The 19018-nt window shown below is 42.0% G+C and overlaps 1 protein-coding gene across 3 annotated transcripts in view; it reads right to left on the bottom strand.

The window, feature by feature from the left end:
- MACROD2 (mono-ADP ribosylhydrolase 2) overlaps positions 1-19018 on the bottom strand; it is an 852083-nt gene that overhangs the window by 830979 nt on the left and 2086 nt on the right. For 2 of the 3 annotated variants that reach the window (XM_041425153.1, XM_041425154.1), the window contains exon 2: positions 16806-16922. In XM_041425153.1, coding sequence (XP_041281087.1) covers positions 16806-16922 — 117 coding nt within the window. The remainder of the gene's footprint in view (positions 1-16805; positions 16923-19018) is intronic. The other variant, XM_041425155.1, reaches the window with a different exon arrangement.

The following is a 19018-nucleotide window of genomic DNA, read 5'->3' as shown; positions in this document are numbered from 1 at the left end:
GTACATGATCCTTGCGTCCTTTAGTCATGTTCAAAACATCCCAGAGTCCACAGAGCCACAGCTTGAAGTAGGATGAGGTTGATTACCTGAGCTCTTCACACCAAATAGAGAAAAAAAGCAGTCCTAGCCTGTAGCTTTGTTACAACTCCTTCCAGATCTGTTGTAAGGAAAAGGGCCTTTACAGCTTACACAAGGGTAGAAAAATGCATTAGACTGAGTCTGCAAAACCCACACTTGACAAGAAAATGGGTAAAGTTCATCTGAACCAAGTGAATAAGGGACTGTCAGAACATCTCACTAGAGGGAGCCCCCACCCAGGACATAAACGTACTCAGCTGGTGCAATGGACAAGGATGGCACAAATACAGTATTGGCAAATCAGCCCTGAAACTCAATCACTGCTCAAATAGCCAGAGTTTTAAAGTCTAATCCATTTTAAAGAATATTAATTTTTTAAACAGGTCTCAAGCATCCAATTACAGAAATCCCTACAGCAATACCAAAGAGCTTACCACTAAAGGGAAGAGAAAAACCTACAGCTTGAAGAGTAGAGAAAGAGCAGAGAAAAAACTACATTTGCATTTTAAAACAAATGTTAATGAAAGAGTAGAGCACACACAAAGTAGTAAAAATAGGTACCAAGGCCCCATAGTATAAGGTGATACCTATGGCAAAGCAAAAGTCTCTTGGCACTCTATGAGCAAAGGCCAATAAGAGAAGAAATTAAAGAGAGAACAAGTGAGAAGGATTGATGGCAGCGAGGCTCACACACTCACACTGTTATGAGAGAAGTTTGTTAAACAAGTAACATGACACATTTCTCTTCAAGTTCATCAAAACAAGTAGCAGACTGGATTGCAAGTAAAAAAAGCTGAAAACAGCTGAGTTCCATCATTTCTAGTCAGCTTTAGAATCCACAGCTGAAAGAAGTAAATTAATTCCAAGTTCAACAGAAATAAGTCTGCCCACTACCTCATCCTTGCTACAATAGCTACTCGTAGAGATGTATCCCCACAAGGAAGGCTTCTCCAAGACAATCTGGAAACAGAACATGAGCAAGGGACAAGAATCACATTATCCCCAGAAAAGAGGCAGGAGGCAGCCCTTCCACCCCTGGAAGAATCCTCAGCAAATACCTGACTGGGACACTAAACCACTTTTCTTGGGTTGAAAACACAAAGGAGATGAGCAAGCTTTAGGAGTGCATCTGACCCTGGCGGAATGTGCAGCAGCAATTCTGCTACATACTCTGTGCTTTTTCCCTTCAGTGCCTATTTTTTTCTCTTCTTCAGGCTTTGTTTCCACAAGTTTCCTGTACAAACTACAAATGATGAACTATTAGCAATTACTAATCTCGCGTCCAACACAATTTCCATTCCATTTGTTTCTGCATAGGCTCATGGAGCGTTAAAAAAGAGATTTTAAGACCTGTAATACTATGTGTCTGCTTCTACTCCTACTAAGCTTGGATGATTGTATAGGAAAGGCAATTGCTTATCTAAATCAAGATAAGCATTATTTCCATATGTTCCATCACCAGGGGAAAAGCACTCACAGATGCACTGTACTACTCCAAATTTGTAGTACAGATTTGCTCTATCACTTCTTGGACTTAAACGAGATCAGAACCTGAGCACAAGGAAGAAACATCTGTTGCAGACAAATCACTTTCTACCCAGCCAACAATGCACACAACATGCATGTCAAAAGCGCTTGATGATGAACACCAACACCTTCTCCCTGGCCGCAGCTCAGCCAATATGGTCTGCTTCAGCTAATTACCAAGTGGCATAATTGGATTAGCTGAGGACTACAGCCAAGTACCAAACTCCAGAGGCAACAGACACCATGAATCACAAAGTGGATGTGGTTGGGTGGCGCCTCTAGTGATCAAGTCACCCAGAGGAAGTTGTCCAGGTTGAAGTTAAAGTACCTCCAAAAACAGAGATTCCACAACCTCTCCAAGTAACCTGTTCTAGTGTTCACCCACCCTAACAGTATGAGTGTAGCTTTGTTTTTTAATGCTCAGAAAGAATTTCCTCTTTCAACTTGTGCCTACTACCTCCTGTCCTGTCACTGTGTACCACAGAGATGAGTCTGGAGAGATCTCTTTTACACCCTCCACTCTATGGTTATAAACACTGATCAGATCCCATCTCGGGTATCTCTTCTTCAGTTTAAACTCCAGCTCTCTCAGTCTCTCCAGGCACAGGAGATGCTCCAACCCCCTTATGTTTTAATCATCTTTGTGATTCATCTGGTGCATGAACTACACTTCCCAGTTCTGCACCACCGACCAATCTCCTGAGGCCACACTTTGCCCCATCTTCCAGGTCAGGAGGTCATGCTATCTCCTATTCAAGGTTCTACAGGAGGCAGGAAATATCCCCCATCTGAGGGGCTACGACTCACCCCTGAACAACTCTCCCAAAAAGCCCCAAGCTCGCTCCCTCGGGCCAAGTTTAACAGTGGCAGGGCTACCAGCAGCCCTCAAACAAGGTTTTAAGTGTGAGCTTTGACTTTTCAACCACATTTAAATGGGAGCCATTGAGGACATTTACACATCACAGACAGAAGGAGTGGCGTACCAAGATAATTGATCAAAACAGCCAGTCCCTCTGAACAACCCACACAACACTCATGCAAAATGCAATTTTCTTGTGTTACAAGGTCTTGCATAGTCCTTAAACAACCTTTTTCTCAGTCTATCCCACACAGCTCTCTAAATCCCCAAAATAACAAAGCAGAGAGGCAAAAAAAACCCCTTGAAGTCTGGGAGAGAAAGAAGTAGAAGGAAAGGAGGGAGTCTGCCTTTCTTGTGAAGTTTTTGTAAACCGAGAGAAGACTTGGTATGGAAAGCTAAAGTACCAAATAACAAAGCTTGAGAAAGGAGTAACAACAAACAAGGAGAACAGGAAGAGGAATACATTCCCAATTCTAATTTGTGATGCACCCTCATCTGCAGGGACATGCAATTGTCAATTCATAAATCAGAGTCTTCTCACTTCAGCAGCATGCACATTGACAGCAAAGACATAAGTAGGCTGAGACCCTTGGGTATTTGTGCGTTTACTTGGAGAGTCAGCATCCAGCTGTTCTGGTTGCTATGCTTGCTGGAGATTTCATGATTTAGGGTCCATAGAAAAGGCTGCTGGTCCAGCTGTGACTCAGAAGGAGATGTGCTTTGTCTGTGTGAAGAAACCCTGCCTTGTTTGGTTGGTTTTATAACACGGACCTTCAGAGGTATTCCAGACTTTGTAATGATATAGTGGAATAAAAATGCTGTTGGATACGGTATTTCACTAAGTTCTCACCCAAGCCTGATTATCAGTACCTCACTCCAAGTGATACCAAGAATTTCAATATAGATACTTCTCAGTGGTGGCAGCCTGAGTTGTACTGAAGTACATCAAATGGTCAGCCAAGGTCACTTGGAGGCGACAACTACACTGCATTGCCTCAAGCTCAATTCCTACTTTATAACCTTCCTCTACTATAAAGAGCTCATAATTAACAATGGAAGTTCCAAAATGGAGACACAAACATATGGCACTGCTTTAGATCACTGTTCATTGCCCCATGAGTACACTGATATTTGTCTATAAAACTAGAGGACTGCTTCACTAGATTCCTTCCAAGACAAGGTAGATCCCTTCACTGCAAGAGCTGTGTTTTGGCAATATCACAGCATTCATGCAACTATTCCTGGTGTGTTCAAATTGACCCAGTACCACTTGGGGTAACTATGATCCTTCATCCAAAACATACCACCAACCCACTCACTTTTATCAACTGTCTGGAAAAATTTACTTTTCATGACCAATCAGGTACTTAGTCCTCAGCAGCACCTGTTTTACTTACCAGAATGTGAGAACCCATTTAAATAGGTGAGCACACACAACATCATGGAGGATTAAAATAAGTTTATGGTGGGGAACCACAAATTCATTACTTTCATTCATTAACTTATTAAGCTGTCAGACAATTTATTCTATATTTTCTGCTTTTTTAATTCTCTACACCATTGCTGAGCAACAACTTCTCTAGCTGAGTATTACAGACTTTTGTAGTACTTGAAGTAAAGCTTGGAAATAAAATGTTACTACCAGAAAACTACAAAACTTGTGCAAAACCATCAGCAAATATTTCAAGGCATTGTCATTCAAAAACCTCTCTGCCTGACACCGTGACAGCTTACCAGGTAGGAGTACGAACTTTAGCTTTCTAGTATCGAGACAGGTAGATAAGGGTTGGGGTTTAGGAATTTTTCCTTTTGTTCTTTCTCTCAGGCAATTTTTGCCCATATGTTGCTAGGAGACAAAAATGACCGGGTACTTGACAAAGACAAAATAAGCTGCCACGCTCAGGGGAGGGGTGCAGCTGGCTACTCCCTGTCTTTATTTGGGGGTTCCTTTGGGAAGGGCAGCGGTACCACAAGATTTGGGCTGGGGGAAGGGTTGGGTGCAGCTCCTAGCTTTCTCTTGTGCTCTTGGCATTCGGAAGGGAAACAGGCTGCAGTCACTGTGGGAAAAATTTGCTATCACTGCAGGGTTGTGTTTTCTGCCTTCTCCTACCATGAGCAGAGTTCTGCACATAAGAGCGGCCATTGCACCTTATTAACAGCTGACCTCAGTAAACAAAGGACACTTCACCATCTGCCCGGATGCCTCAGGGAAATCCTGGGATCTCTGAGCCTCTAAGGGAGCCTGTGGGCTGTGTTCAGGAGCCAGGCAGCCACTGCCCAGCCCCACTGTTCATCTGCCGCTGCTCTGGGTTTGTTGCAACTGCAGCCACACACCCATGCCTGCTGCTACACCACAGCTGCAGAGTTTCTGACACATCTCCTTTACCATTTCAGAATTTTGCTCATCCCTGCCGTTCCAGCTTGCTGTTTCCAAGGTTCTTGCTACAGCTCATTTCGCTATCAGGAGGGGCTGCCCTGGGAGTTTGTAAAGGAAGCCATTCTTCCATCTCTTTCGCTGGCCCGCCCGCCATTGCCCCATGAGGGGGACGTGGCCGAGTTCGCGCCGCAGCGCCCCCTGCAGGCGCGGAGGAATCAGCGCACCCGCCCTGCCCGGCCGGGAGCCAGCAGCGCCCCTGCTGGCCGTGAGCGGAACTGCAGGCACAGGGAAAGCGCCGCGGCCGAGAGAGGCCGGGCTGCGGTTGTGCTGCTGCCTGGGGCTGCTGCTGGCATTGGGCTTTTTTGCCTTGTTATCCATATATACACTAGTAAAGAACTGTTATTGCTTTTCCCCTGTCTGTGTGTGAAAGCCCCATAATTTCAAAGTTATAATAATTCGGAGGGAAGGAGGTCATATTCTGCATTCCAAAGGAGCTTCCCACCTTCCCTGGCAGACACCCGTCTTTGGGTGGCAGACACACAAATGACAACAGTAAGTTCTTATGAAGGTGCAAAAGGTTATGTTTTCTACATAGAGATACTAGGCTTGGGGGTAGCTCTTACCTGGCAGCATTTCCTTTTTCCTACCCCTGAGATACCCGATTTAATTTGCTACAGTGAAGAACAGTGGAGGTTCAACCCAAACAGCAAGGGATAGAGGGAACTTCAAAGACAACTCTACCACTACTCATTTGTGTTGCAAGTCATGCTTGCTTCATTCAAGGACTAAAAAATGGAAGCAGTTACAAATTCACTAGCAGTCAGCAGAAAGATCTAGCTCTATCTTCTACCTAGAAATGAAAGACACACCAAATCTCAAAGCCTTTAAGTCAATATAAGAATGCCTGTGTACATCACCTCTTCTCCTGGATGTAGTTATTTGCAGTACACTTACAATCCTTCCCCTATAAGAACACTGGTGAGAATGCAGATAGATGGGAAAAAACAGAAAGGAACTCTACTTTTTCTTTAAATGTGACTGACCGATACTCTCAGTGACAGCTACATGAAGTCTGGGGTTTGCTTTCAGCAGATGTAGATTCATTAGGAAATCCCACCAAAGGACAGCACTGCAACACACAATACCTTGGTAGGGGAGGAGTAGAATGCCTTACACAGAAAAGGTTGCATTGAGCACACAGGAATAAATCCAGTGCAGGCTGAACTTCAACTACAAGTCATACCTGTGCAGCAAATGGAAAACACAGAAATTGGAGCACCTTTACAGTCTAACCAGCCATATCAAGAGACCATCAAAAAGCCCATAATTGCCTAAACAAGCCTTTGTGAAAAAGCAAAGGGCAGGATAACACAGGGAGATGTTTTAAAGAAAGACAGAGGACAGAGGTGCAACCAGTTTCTTCACAGCTACACTTTCTTCATACCTATTCTGCATTAAGATGCAAAAAAACTGCGTCTTTTGGACAGGAGCCTTTGGGTAAACTCTAGAGAAGTCTTTTCTAACACAACATTTGACGACCAACTCCCAGGGATGCTATTAGTGCAAAGGTGCTTGCAGAGAACTACTTCTACTCTCAGAAATAAATGTATTGGCTACATCAGGACAAGGCTTCATTTGCCAATACATTCCTTCTGTAGCATCCCATCCCAAAAAAACAACTGAAAATGTTGGTGAAGACCCTTGTGACACATTTCTGCAACATGCAATAGCCTGCAAGTCTCAGGACCATCCCTGTGCACGAACATTATGCTTCTCCCTCACACTGTACACTGAAATAGAAAATACTTCTCAATATCATTTTGATGGTTTTTAAAGCTGTGCGAAATCCAGATTTAACATCTTTCTACTGGATTGTTAAGCCTTCTCTCCAGCACAGAAGAGCATTTTCTGGGCATTAGGAAAAATAGACAGCACTTCCTACAAGGATGAGAAATTTCCTCTCAACTTGTTTTCCAAATACACATCAGCTAGATGTCCTCACCTGGAGAAATCACTTCTCTGTATCACTTCACAGAGTAACTACTACCATTTAATGGTTGCACTCAATGAACTTAGAGGTCTTGTGCAACCTTAACAATCCTATGATTCTAAAGTACAATTATTCAGACCCTCGCTACCTTGTTAAGAGACATTTCTTCATGTTGAGCATGTAGAAATTAATCAAAACAGGGAATCTGAATAAAAAAGGGAATACTGAATCAAAAAATGGAAGCCAGGCTGTTATTTCCAGTGACTGGGTTTTTAACATGTGTAATCAAGTGTTCAACTGTGCACGAAGCAAATACAGCTAGACAGGAAAGTTAGTTAACATGATCCAAACAGAGCTTGGTGAGCTTAAACTGCACCAGTGATTCCCCAACACCACCAAGGGAGTTAAAGCAGTACCATTACTTCCTTTGAGCATGAGGTTAGTTTTCCATCTTGTTGCAAGCCACCCACACCCAGAGTTGGGTGGCCTACCCTGTGTCATCACTAATTATGAAAAGCCAGCCAGCAAATCCTAGATGAGGCAGTAGTTCAGCACCTTCATAAATACCTGTCAAATCTAAGCTGTATCAAATTAAACCAAGCCACACCAGTCTCCACCTGTCTAATCAAAAGAGGGCTCCATCTTCTGCAGAAGGACATCAGCTTTTTCCACCCGCATTTGAAAGTATCTTTAAGTCACATAGTCAGGCAACTGATCCATGTAAACGAGCCATGACAAGGGTACAATTTAACAGCTTGGTTTTGGCCTCAACCTAATCATAGGCACATGGCTTCTAATCAGGCTGGCACACTGGCTCACATCTGTCTGCGAAAGACTGTGAGGACATATGCCACAATCCATCACAAATTATAGATTCGAGCACTAGCCAAGCTACCATGCTGAGAAAAGCTAGATGACTTACTGAAATTGTCTTTGTAGAACAATACATTAATCTGGGGGTTTGATCCTGCAAACCCCCACACTCAAAAGAAGCTCACCGTTTATATATAAAAAGAAGAATGGAAAAAATAATAATCAAAGAAAAGACAGAACCTGTTACTTTTTAAAATATGCTAAATTATCTTACTCAAGTCAGCCACCAATATACTCCAAGCCGAAACCTACAATTTTTTTCAGCAGTGTCTGAGGAACAGCACATCCCAACTTAAAGCATCACTGCTGCTAAAGCCATCCTCCCTCACACCCAGAACGAGCCTGCCAGCTGACAGCACAGTGCATCATCTTGACTTCCTAACTCTACTAAGTACTTCCTTAGGGACCTCTGTACAAAACTTCAGTGCAGTGACATTCAGCAGCTAAAAAAAAAAAGGATTGTTTCTTGTATTGCACAGGACAGAAGCTTGAAAGTTATTAATCTGGTCAAGATTCATGTCACCAGTAATTAAACATTTAAACTATTCTTTCTGGCAAAGAGGTACCTAACTTCCCTTTGTATCTCCACCTACTATCCCTCTCTAAAACCCATCAGGAGCTTGCAGAGCCTCAATAAGGACACCAATTTATCAACTTATTGTTGAGAGTAGCATCCTTTCCTACGGTTAACTTTTGCCCCTCAAGGAGCTGTCTGACACTGCAGATAAGAGAGCTTTCTCAGCTGCATGCAAAAGAGCCACAGAATAATAATTTTATCCAGGACATGTATAAGCTTAATGCTGTATGGAAGTTACCTTGTTAAAAAAGTCACAGAGCAGCAGCTTAAAGAGAAGTCATCATCTTAATTACATCAAAGACAAGCAATTTACTTTCTTAGAGAGAGGATTAGCTACACTGGATTTTGTGTTCTTAATCTATGTACACAGACCTGAACTTTTTAATAATCATCATCTCATACTTGCTGAAAGCAAGAAACTTTTTTGTTCTTCCCAAAAACACTTCAATGCAAACTGTAAAACAAGCGTCATCTCTTTGGCAGCTAATCCATCCTATAAAGGTTACGCACATGAAGCTCACCAGAGAATTACAAGGTCACCCAAATACATCTTCAGTCTTTTTGCTTACTGCAGTTTCCCTCCATCCCTTACACTAAACACACTGATTTATGTACTTACATCAGGGATATCACTAACTAGAGATTATTTACCTCGAGGAACAAATGAGCACACACACACAGATTACTGCTCAGTTTATGCTCAAGTAAACTTGCACCTGAAGAGTGCAGTGGTTTAGATTTACCAATCTGAGTTTCCCGGCTAATGCTCCAATTAATGCAGTGCATCTAGTGCTGGCCAAACGCCAGTGAACCCACTAGAATTATTTACACATTTTCTGCTGCAAGGTAAGGATTAGGAGGAGAGCAAAGAAGGCTCAAAACTTTAAAGGGCATGAAGAAAATTTCATTAACAGAAGCAAAAGAAAAGAAATAGTAAGAATTCAGAATAAACATTCAGATCTTCTCCTCCCTCCAACTTTTTTTTTTCCTACTGACAACATAAACAGACAAATTTGTTACTTTCAGTCAGTTTACCACTTAAAAAATAATCTCACTTCAGTTCACTTAGAGGAACTTAGAGTCTCTCCTGCCATGCCATGGAGACTTTTCCACAAGAAACAGCTTTCTTGTGCTTTTAATTATCACAGATAGCAGCTGCCCAGAAATCTGCAATTGTGAAGTCCCTCCCATGGTTTGTTTTTTTTTCCTACTGACAACATAAAGAGACAAATTTGTTACTTTCAGTCAGTTTACCACTTAAAAAATAATCTCACTTCAGTTCACTTAGAGGAACTTAGAGTCTCTCCTGCCATGCCATGGAGACTTTTCCACAAGAAACAGCTTTCTTGTGCTTTTAATTATCACAGATAGCAGCTGCCCAGAAATCTGCAATCGTGAAGTCCCTCCCATGGTTTAGCAGTCTTCCCACAACTACCACCATGGGTGATCTCAGCTTACTGGGGTGCAATTTTAAGGATGAGCTGTTCTAGTACAGAAACAAAAGTTCTCTTATCTCTGGGAACTGAGGTTTTCTTCTTCTATCCCTGGGGCAAGGTTTCTCATCTCTCCTCATTAGATCACAGCTACTTCAACATCTGCTTGCTTCAACACTGGTGCTTCTGCTCACGGCTATGGCTAGAATGCTACATCCCCCCAAAGCATTCAGTGAAAAAAACTCTGATGTATCAGTTGTATCTTCACCATAGCCTTACAGCTTAGAGGAACTTAGTCTCTCCTGCCATGCCATGGAGACTTTTCCACAAGAAACAGCTTTCTTGTGCTTTTAATTATCACAGATAGCAGCTGCCCAGAAATCTGCAATCGTGAAGTCCCTCCCATGGTTTAGCAGTCTTCCCACAACTACCACCATGGGTGATCTCAGCTTACTGGGGTGCAATTTTAAGGATGAGCTGTTCTAGTACAGAAACAAAAGTTCTCTTATCTCTGGGAACTGAGGTTTTCTTCTTCTATCCCTGGGGCAAGGTTTCTCATCTCTCCTCATTAGATCACAGCTACTTCAACATCTGCTTGCTTCAACACTGGTGCTTCTGCTCACGGCTATGGCTAGAATGCTACATCCCCCCAAAGCATTAAGTGAAAAAAAACTCTGGTGTATCAGTTTTATCTTCACCATAGCCTTACAAGAGAATTTCAGCCCAAGACTAAGGCATCTCCTCATTCTCCTCCTGGCCCGGCCCAGCCAGCATCCAGTTACCTGTTCAAAGGCCAGAAGCCAGAGAGTTTTTCCTGGGGCATGTTTGTCTTTAAATGTGATTTCACAGAGGTATATTCAGCCCTCTTAAGTGGTTTAACAGGGTGTCAATATTTAAAACTAGCCAGTTGATTGGTTGTCAGGTCCAAAGGAACCTGCCAAGGTCCTTACAGGGAATCACTTCCGTAGCTCATGGATTTTTGTCCTTAACTAAAAACCAAGCTACGTGAAACCACGACAAAAGGTTATTCCCATCTCTGTACTGTGCAAGTCTATCTTTGGAAATCAATAGCCAAAGTATGCACTGGGAAAGCCAGAAGGGTGTGTGGGGTCACCAGATCACACAGTCAGATTTGCAGCACTCTGCAGCTTTGTATCTGTTCAGGACACATCCTGAAAGGGCAGCCAAGAGCCTGAGCAAAGCAGAGCACACAGGGCTCTGGTTACACCCTCCTGCCCTGGCAGCCTTGGGTATCTGCCACAGCCAAACAAATACCAACTCAGCCTTAAAGTTACTCCTCATTATGCCATGGGCACACAGACTCCTGGACACCTTCAGCACAGACTAAGAAGCTGCAAACATGGTTTGCCCTTCTTACCCCTCTAATTCCTTTGCTGCTTCCTTAATATGCATATAACATGGACAGAGAGCAGAACACATTTTCAGCCATGTCCACAAAAAGCATGTTAATTTCACAAGTATTCAAAATACTTAATTACCATAATCCTCACACAATTCACAGAAACCACAGTTGTTAGTTTCTTCATGGTGCTCCCCCAGCTATTATACACAGCAATTAATAAGCAGTGCTCTCCATGTGCATCAAAGAGGCATGATTTTCTAACCTTAAACACATCAGCCTTGAAGAGACCTTGTGATAAGATGTTTAGCATGAGTAACAGTGGTATGGCAATATATGAAAAGTAAGGACAAAACCGAATACAGCACGAGTTTAGGCAAAGCTGGAATTCACATTCAGGGCCACAGGTAATAGAGGAGACCCTGAATGGTGGCACACAAAGTTATTGCTGTTTTCTGTACATACTCAGCAGAAAAACTGCTGAACTCTGAACTTCCTCAAACCAAGAGTTTCAGTAGCAAAAGCTTTTTTTTTTTCTTTGAGTGAGATAGCAAAAATTACATGAAGCTGTCTCAATTTACTTTCATCCTTGCCACTCAGTTAAGAATCTGTTATAAAGACAGTTGTTACAGTCATTGTAAGGAAAAAAAATCACAATGAAAGCTGATGGGCTTGGATTTTTGGTGGGAGAATGGTCTTGAAACACACAGATTTCACACAGCTCTTACCAACTGACCTTGTGATTGTCAAACTGGTCTAACAATCTCAATGTTCTAGTTGAACATAATTTATTTTTCTGTATGAATGACTGATAATATTGAATGGTTTAGAGAGATGCCATTTCTTACTTGTAGATGTCTGGCTGAATTTCACTGCAGCTTAGCAGTGGTGTCACTTTCCAAAGTCTGTTTAAGACTCATCACCTTGTTTCCTAGATCCTGCAGCACAGATATTCATATCAAGCACGGCTGCGTGGAGATACTGGAGAGTTACTTGTGCTAGTTACCCATCTCAAGAAATGCTGATCAGAGCTCAGTGTTACTACACATTTTCTTTTCACCAGGCAGCATTTGGACTGGCTCATCTACATGCTTTGTCTCTGTAATCTTGTGTCAACCCACTGTGAATATTTTAAAAGCTACACACTGACAGTACAACAATGCTTTTATTAAATCCAAACCTTATGATTATACATAAAACCCTCAGTGTTGGATTAATTTCAATAGTTTGAGCCGTATCATTTTCTTTAAAAATAGCAGATTAAAAAGATTCAGAGACTGCCAAAACATCTAAACATATTTCAAGACTTGTTTAAAAGGACTGCAGACCTTTTGTGTCATTTAACCTTCAATAAAAATAAACTCAGTTATCTTGTCCTTCCATTTTCACTTCATCATATGAAATGCATTTCTTACCACTAGCAAAGATCTTTAAACCACCACCTGAATTTGCTGTTTTCTTGGCATCACTGTCATACCAATGAATTCCAGGGGCTGTGAGAGTCAGCAGGACTATCAGCTGCATGGAGTTAAACAATATCACTTATTCCATTTTCTGAATCACCCAATTAATACAACAAAATGTTTTTCTACCAGTGACACACAACTCAATGACAACAAAATTCCCAAGACCCTAATTTTTAAAAAAGCTTTCCAAAAAAGTTTTCAGAAGTCAGCTCTCAAATTCACCACTGCAAAGTAAAGATACCTTCGGGAATTACCCAACAGAAAGTTAATATATGTATTTAACTTCAAAATACACTCTAGCTGTTAGTCTACATGGTGGCATTTAATTCAGTGGGCAACATGAGCTGCAGTTGCTGTACAAGATGAGTGCCTAACCAAGTGGTATATAAATAGCATTGAAACACAGGGATATAAATTCCAGAACTTCATAAAACAAGTTCATTATTCACATGTTGTCAGGAAGACACTCTGTTTCAAAGTACATGAGAAAACAGATGAGATGTATGTGCTTTTGAGCTATCTGAAGGATAACAAGTAGGAAGAACGATACCTTACAGTATATTCACATTATCCAGCCCGCTATGGCAACCTCATTCTTTGTTTCCAAAGTGGGCAACTCCACATTTCTTTAATCAACAGTTAAACCAGAGAAAGCTTGCTTTTGAGCTATCTGAAGGATAACAAGTGGGAAGAACGATACCTTACAGTATATTCACATTATCCAGCCCGCTATGGCAACCTCATTCTTTGTTTCCAAAGTGGGCAACTCCACATTTCCTTAATAAACAGTTAAACCAGAGAAAGTGATATTTGCAGGACCACTTCAAGAACAAAAGTTTTGTCTTCCTACCATCCCCTCAGTGACAAATTACCCTCTTTAATGTCACAACTGTCCCTTTTCCTTCCACTGCTGCAACACTCGAACTCTGAGATCCACTTGTGCAGCCTGGCAAGCAGCACACCAAAAATCAGGGGTGTTGACAGCACAGCCCTTCTGGATACAAACATACCCACATGAGATTGCTTCCCTTAGCACAGAAAAGTGGGCACCAAGCTTAGTCTTTGCATTCCACATTGTGCCGCCCTCTTCCTAAAACCAAGATTTAACACAAACATTGACCAAATTCCATGCAAACATGGAATAATATAATTTTTTATGGCTAGTCGTGTCTATATGAGGAAACCTGCAAAAAATGTAGGGCTTTTTTTTTTTTTTTTGGTCACAGCAGAGCATTTTAAAAGATACTGCCTCTTTGAACTTCCAAATATTTTTTGACAGCTTTGCTGCTACAAAGAGACAAAGCCCTTGCCAGCTGCCATTCAGTACTCAGTAACTTTACCCCTCAGGAGCCTTTACATAGATGTGCACCCCTCTGTTATGTTGCTCTATTACAAAGACTTCCATCCTCACCAAAACACCGAACTTCTGCCAAGCTTTGCTGGTTTTCTTCAGAATTTAGTTCTGAACACTTCTGTCAAAGAGTAGAAGAGGGGTAGGGAAAAACTTTCATCCACAAACTAAGGTATGTTCTTCCAATTTGCCGGTACAGAGCATCCATGAAGTGCCCTGGAAGTGAGATTGGTTCCTTCTCGATACAAACCTCTGAGGTCATTTCAGTTTGCATAATTCTGCATACAGACTTTTTAATAATCTGCCATTAGACTTACACATAACAAAAATGTATGCCTAACTGGAACTCCCCAACACCCTCCAGTGAGTCACTCACATTTAAAAAAGGGCACTGTGAAGGTTTTACATTGTACATGCCATTTTTCCTAAGAGCCAGTACAAAAACTCGTGCAGTACTGAACACCAGTTGAGTACTGAGTGTCTGTGGGGATGGCTGCCAGCTCAGATGCTCTGCCCTTCTCCTACAGCTTCTTACTCCAGCAGCTGACTGATTGTGCCTGCTTCACTTGATTTGTGCTTCGTTGCTTTCTTGATTTCTCCTCATCACTCTCCCTGAACAGCCACTCTATGCTCTACTAATCAATCTGTCATTTTTTTTACTGTATATGGCATTGGGAGTGAATTGTAAAGAATTTTTTCCAAATTCCCCGTCAGTTGCTGTTTTGGTTTGACAGATACACAGAAGATTTTATTTTCACCACCACCCCCTTCAGACCCCTTCGATTTGTCAGTGCAAGCAGCCACCTTTCACTTGAAGGAAATCACTAGCAGAACTTGAACATGGCATTGTCAGATCATCACCAATTCCATCACACCTGGGGCTTCACTTGCTCTCTCCAGAATTTCATTCAGGCTGTACCTGTTGCCCTCTGTATGTCAGATCAAACAGAGCAAAAGTTTCCATCAGCAGTAAGATTTAAATCTAGTTTTTCTGTAATTCAGTTCAAAACGACAGCTTTTAGACACATTTGATACCTGCAGAATGGGGTCAACATTTAAGAGAAATAAAGTTTGAAACAGATGCAGTAACAGTCACATTAATACACATATTTATTTTAATTGTCCTAATCAGCTGGAATGTGGAAGCATTTCAGCAGCCCAACCTTCCAAAAGTTCACTATTATACATGGCTTACTTACAACAAATACATCAAAGAAAAAGAGTGACTGTGGATATTTTCTCCTGAACGTACACTGTAACAAAACTTTCAAGTAGCAGAGAAGTGTTCCAGCACAACTTTTGCCTTCCAGCATTTTTTGCAGTGTACTGGGTACTAACAGAAAGAATGCAAGAGCAGCTACAAGAAAATAAATTCACCGCTGCCATGATTCAATACCCACATATTAGAAACTGACACTTTGCTTCTGTGAAGTGTAACAGCATTCACAACGTAAATCCACACCTTGTCACTTTCAGCAGCCCAAGTAATGCAACATCTGTGAATTTCAGTGCTTTATAGAGAATCTGAGAGTAGCTGGAAAGAAAAAAAACAACATAGTTTGGGGTAGGAGGGATAAAGAGTCTCCCAGTTAAACCATATGCCATACTGTATATTCCCACCTACCACAGGCCTGCAAAATCAACTTGCAAGAAGTCAGGTACTCTTTTTTATTTTTATGCAGCCTTTTGTTTTCGAGATGGAGAGGCTTTCTGATGTTGCAAGATATAAATGACCTACTCAAATGGGAGAAGGAGGTCTATGGGTACTGATGTAATACAGCTACTCAGCAGGCCTGAAGAGCTCAGCAATCTCTTGACATATTTTCACTTTGAAAATTATTCCAGATGCTTTTAGGAATAGACAATAGTAATAGCTGCTTTTGACAAGGACATCTGAAAATCTGTGAGCTCCTTCAGATTGTGCTAAAATAAGTGTTACAGCCTGCCAGTTTAAAAACAGCTGATCAGCTCCAAGCCTCATTTCACCTGGACTATCACCACAAAGACCATGTTCACCTGCAGCCACGAGGTTACTCTAGACACCTCTTCACCCAGGCCAGTATTTGCCTTTAAGGATAACAAAAGGGTCAGAAAATTAGTCAGAAAATTAGTCCTATCTCTGAAGAGGCAGGAAGCACTTCAGATCTCATAGTTAGATACTCCTTCAAAAAAACACAGGCTTCAGCCAAGTAGGATAGCAAGACAGAGCAAAAAAAAAAGAAGAGGAGGAAGAAATTAGCTCAGAAGCCATCCCTATCCCTCCATACCCTTGTGTGAATGAAAAGGAACTAGACAAAGAACAAGGCACTGTTACAGAATTACTTGCAGAGCAGAGAAGTCTGTAAGCAAATAGGAGCCACATTTTTGGTTTGTTCTCACTGCAAGTATTTTGACAACTCTACTGGGGATCACAACCATGATAAGGCTGCACACACTAAGGAAACTGGAGTTAGTCCTGGCCAGACTGATGTTCCTCAGCTCAAGAAAGCAGGCAGGACTAAATGTAAGGGAGGCCCCATATCCTCCAGTTTCTGGACTCTTAGAAAACAACACAATTTGCACACTTACCCTCTGCTTTTGGGTCACCTGCAGCATTGTTTTGCCCAGATTCCCCATATCATTATGCTCAATAAGTTTAGGCACGGCTGCCTGCTGGAGTATCTGGAAAGCAAGACTCATGCAGAGAAGATCTATTTTACACACTTAAGGGCTAGTGACTCCATCTGGGGATACCAACAGAGTTCTGGGACACCAGTGAGGCTTTAAGAAATCTTGGGGTTTTTTCACCCCTGTCCCAATTTTAGGCTATCACTGTTCAAAATAACACAGGTGCTAAGTCTTGGCCTTCCTAGAAGTAACTTCAGACTGAGAAAACAAAGTGGTCTGTATTTTAAGACTCCCCCACTTCACTTACCCTCACTTTCACTCTTACTTTTTAAGTCTTCCATCCACGTTGGAATAGTTTGTAACGCAACATAATCCCCCAAGTACTCTTTGCGTCTTTCTTCCAAGGTCATCTTCAGCAAACGCTCTGTTTGGGGGGGAAAGAGAAACAAGAAAAGTTTTGCAAGCTTTCATACATCGTTGCAGACGAGCCACAGTGACCAAATGCACTGCCCTTGATGAAGGAAATGCCACTTGAGGGGACCCAGCAGGAGTGATGCAGGGAGTTACAACAGCAGCTAAGCATGGTGCAGCTGTACAAATGCACACGCCTGTTTCTGGCTCTCCCAGCTCTGCAAAGTTAATAACACCTCTCCCCACACTCTGGGCTGTCCAGGCCTCCTCCCCACATCACTGCTGTGCTGCTTCTTCCTGCCACTTTGATTCCTGTATCAGAGAACAGCAATTTTAGTAGGGAATTCTTGTTTTGTAGGGAGTTTTCAGGTATGAAAGTCTGTTCTGTAGGCTTTGCATTTCTAAACCAGATCTAAAAAAAAAAACAAAAATTCAAGTGAAGGTAGGGAGCATGGTGGGAAATTATTGAAATGCTACTACATAACAGAAGAGATCAGAGCTACAGAAAATGTTTTGTCAATTGCCAGGTGTCTGGGATAGTAAAAAAGGTAAGTTTAGCTTGAGAGATTTTCATTTGAGTATTAATAGGACGCACCTAGTTACCACACTAAAATACATATGGTCAGTTGTGTTGTTTTTGTTTTCTACTGAGAATGTCACCACCTCTTTTTTCAGATGTTTAGTGAAAAGTAATGCCTCAAACATCGCACAAGTATGACAGCAACTGCCAACTTCATTCTTCTTCAGACCCTGCTATAAATGGACTTTTACATAAAAAAAAGCCATCCCAATGACCCAAAACTGCAAGCAACCTCAGCACTTCAGCTCATTTTTGCAGTAACATCCTCTTTTCCCTCTCTACCTCATCAATGCTTCGTATTAGCTCAGCACAAGATGAAGAGCTTTTTCCCTCCCAAAAGAAGAGGGGAAAATAAAAAGACCAGTAGACACCCATACTCTACCCAAATTTCTCAGTCTGTTTTCACCAGTAGCACTGTGCTACTTTAACCACACTAACAGTTTTTCTTGACATGTTAATCAGTAATAAATGCTTTTCAGTGACTGGAGAACTTTTAGGGGTGTGGGGAAAGGCTAGACCTATATTATTTGCATTTTACATAAAGGACTAGGTAGACATAAAAAGAACATTTTCATCTCAAGTTGAAGCAGCAAAAGATGAACACGGAAACTGCTTCTCAGGTCAAATCTTTAAAAACCAAGAAAGAAAATGACTGGGGTCTGGTTTGGAGTTCTTTTGTGTTTTTTTCAAAATAAAGTTTCCTAATTATGTAGGCTGCCGTCAGCACAGTCTAATAAGGCAAGTTTTGAGCACAGCCTTCCTTAACAAAATAAGTTCATCTTGGTATTTTTTGACAATATTATCAGTATCTTCATTTGACAAAAGCATTTCTCGCTCCTTACTCAACCTGGCATCTCAGTGGGATATTTACACCTGCCATCAGAACTGACTAATGAGGGTCACCATTCTGCACAGCTCCATATCCACCTCCGTTACCCAAGCTCCAGGGATACAAAACTCCAAGTATGTGACATGCACACTGAAGTCCTCCAGGTGGGCAGACCTGAGAGAGGGTGTCAGTTTTGAGGGACTGACAAACAGAGCCAGCCTAGGTGCCTTTAGCTGAAGAGGAGACAGAGCCAGTCTTGTGCCTTCAAAACACAAGTTCTTTTCTACAGGAAGGTTTTACAGAAGTTTGCTCTCGTGAGTCAGCAGCAAGAACTTAAATTGAGTCTTACAAACCTCCCGGAGGATGCTCCCAACAGCCTTCACCACCAGCACAGGTTTCTGCCTGTGGCAGAAACTTGGGAAGTTTGCAGGCAGCCCAGTCCTGTGTCTAAGGCTCTGAAATCACCTCCACTCCTGCTCCGTTTCAGCTGTCCTCATGGAAGATCTCCCCTGAGAGGACGTGGACCAAGCCTTAATTACCAAGAAAGTAATTAAGAAAAGCAAGCGTATTGTCAGTGGGTTTGAACTCAATATTTAGCAATCAGTGCTTTTTTCATTTTAAGAAGTGCTTCAGAATATAAAAGGCTGAGAGCAACTGCACTCAGAGCTTCACGGGAAGAGCAGAGCCAGTGAGCACAGCC

The sequence above is a fragment of the Onychostruthus taczanowskii genome, unplaced genomic scaffold (assembly GCF_017590055.1).
Source record: "Onychostruthus taczanowskii isolate IOZ18803 unplaced genomic scaffold, ASM1759005v1 scaffold87, whole genome shotgun sequence".
NCBI lineage: Eukaryota > Metazoa > Chordata > Aves > Passeriformes > Passeridae > Onychostruthus > Onychostruthus taczanowskii.
This window is presented reverse-complemented; position numbering and strand designations above follow the sequence as displayed.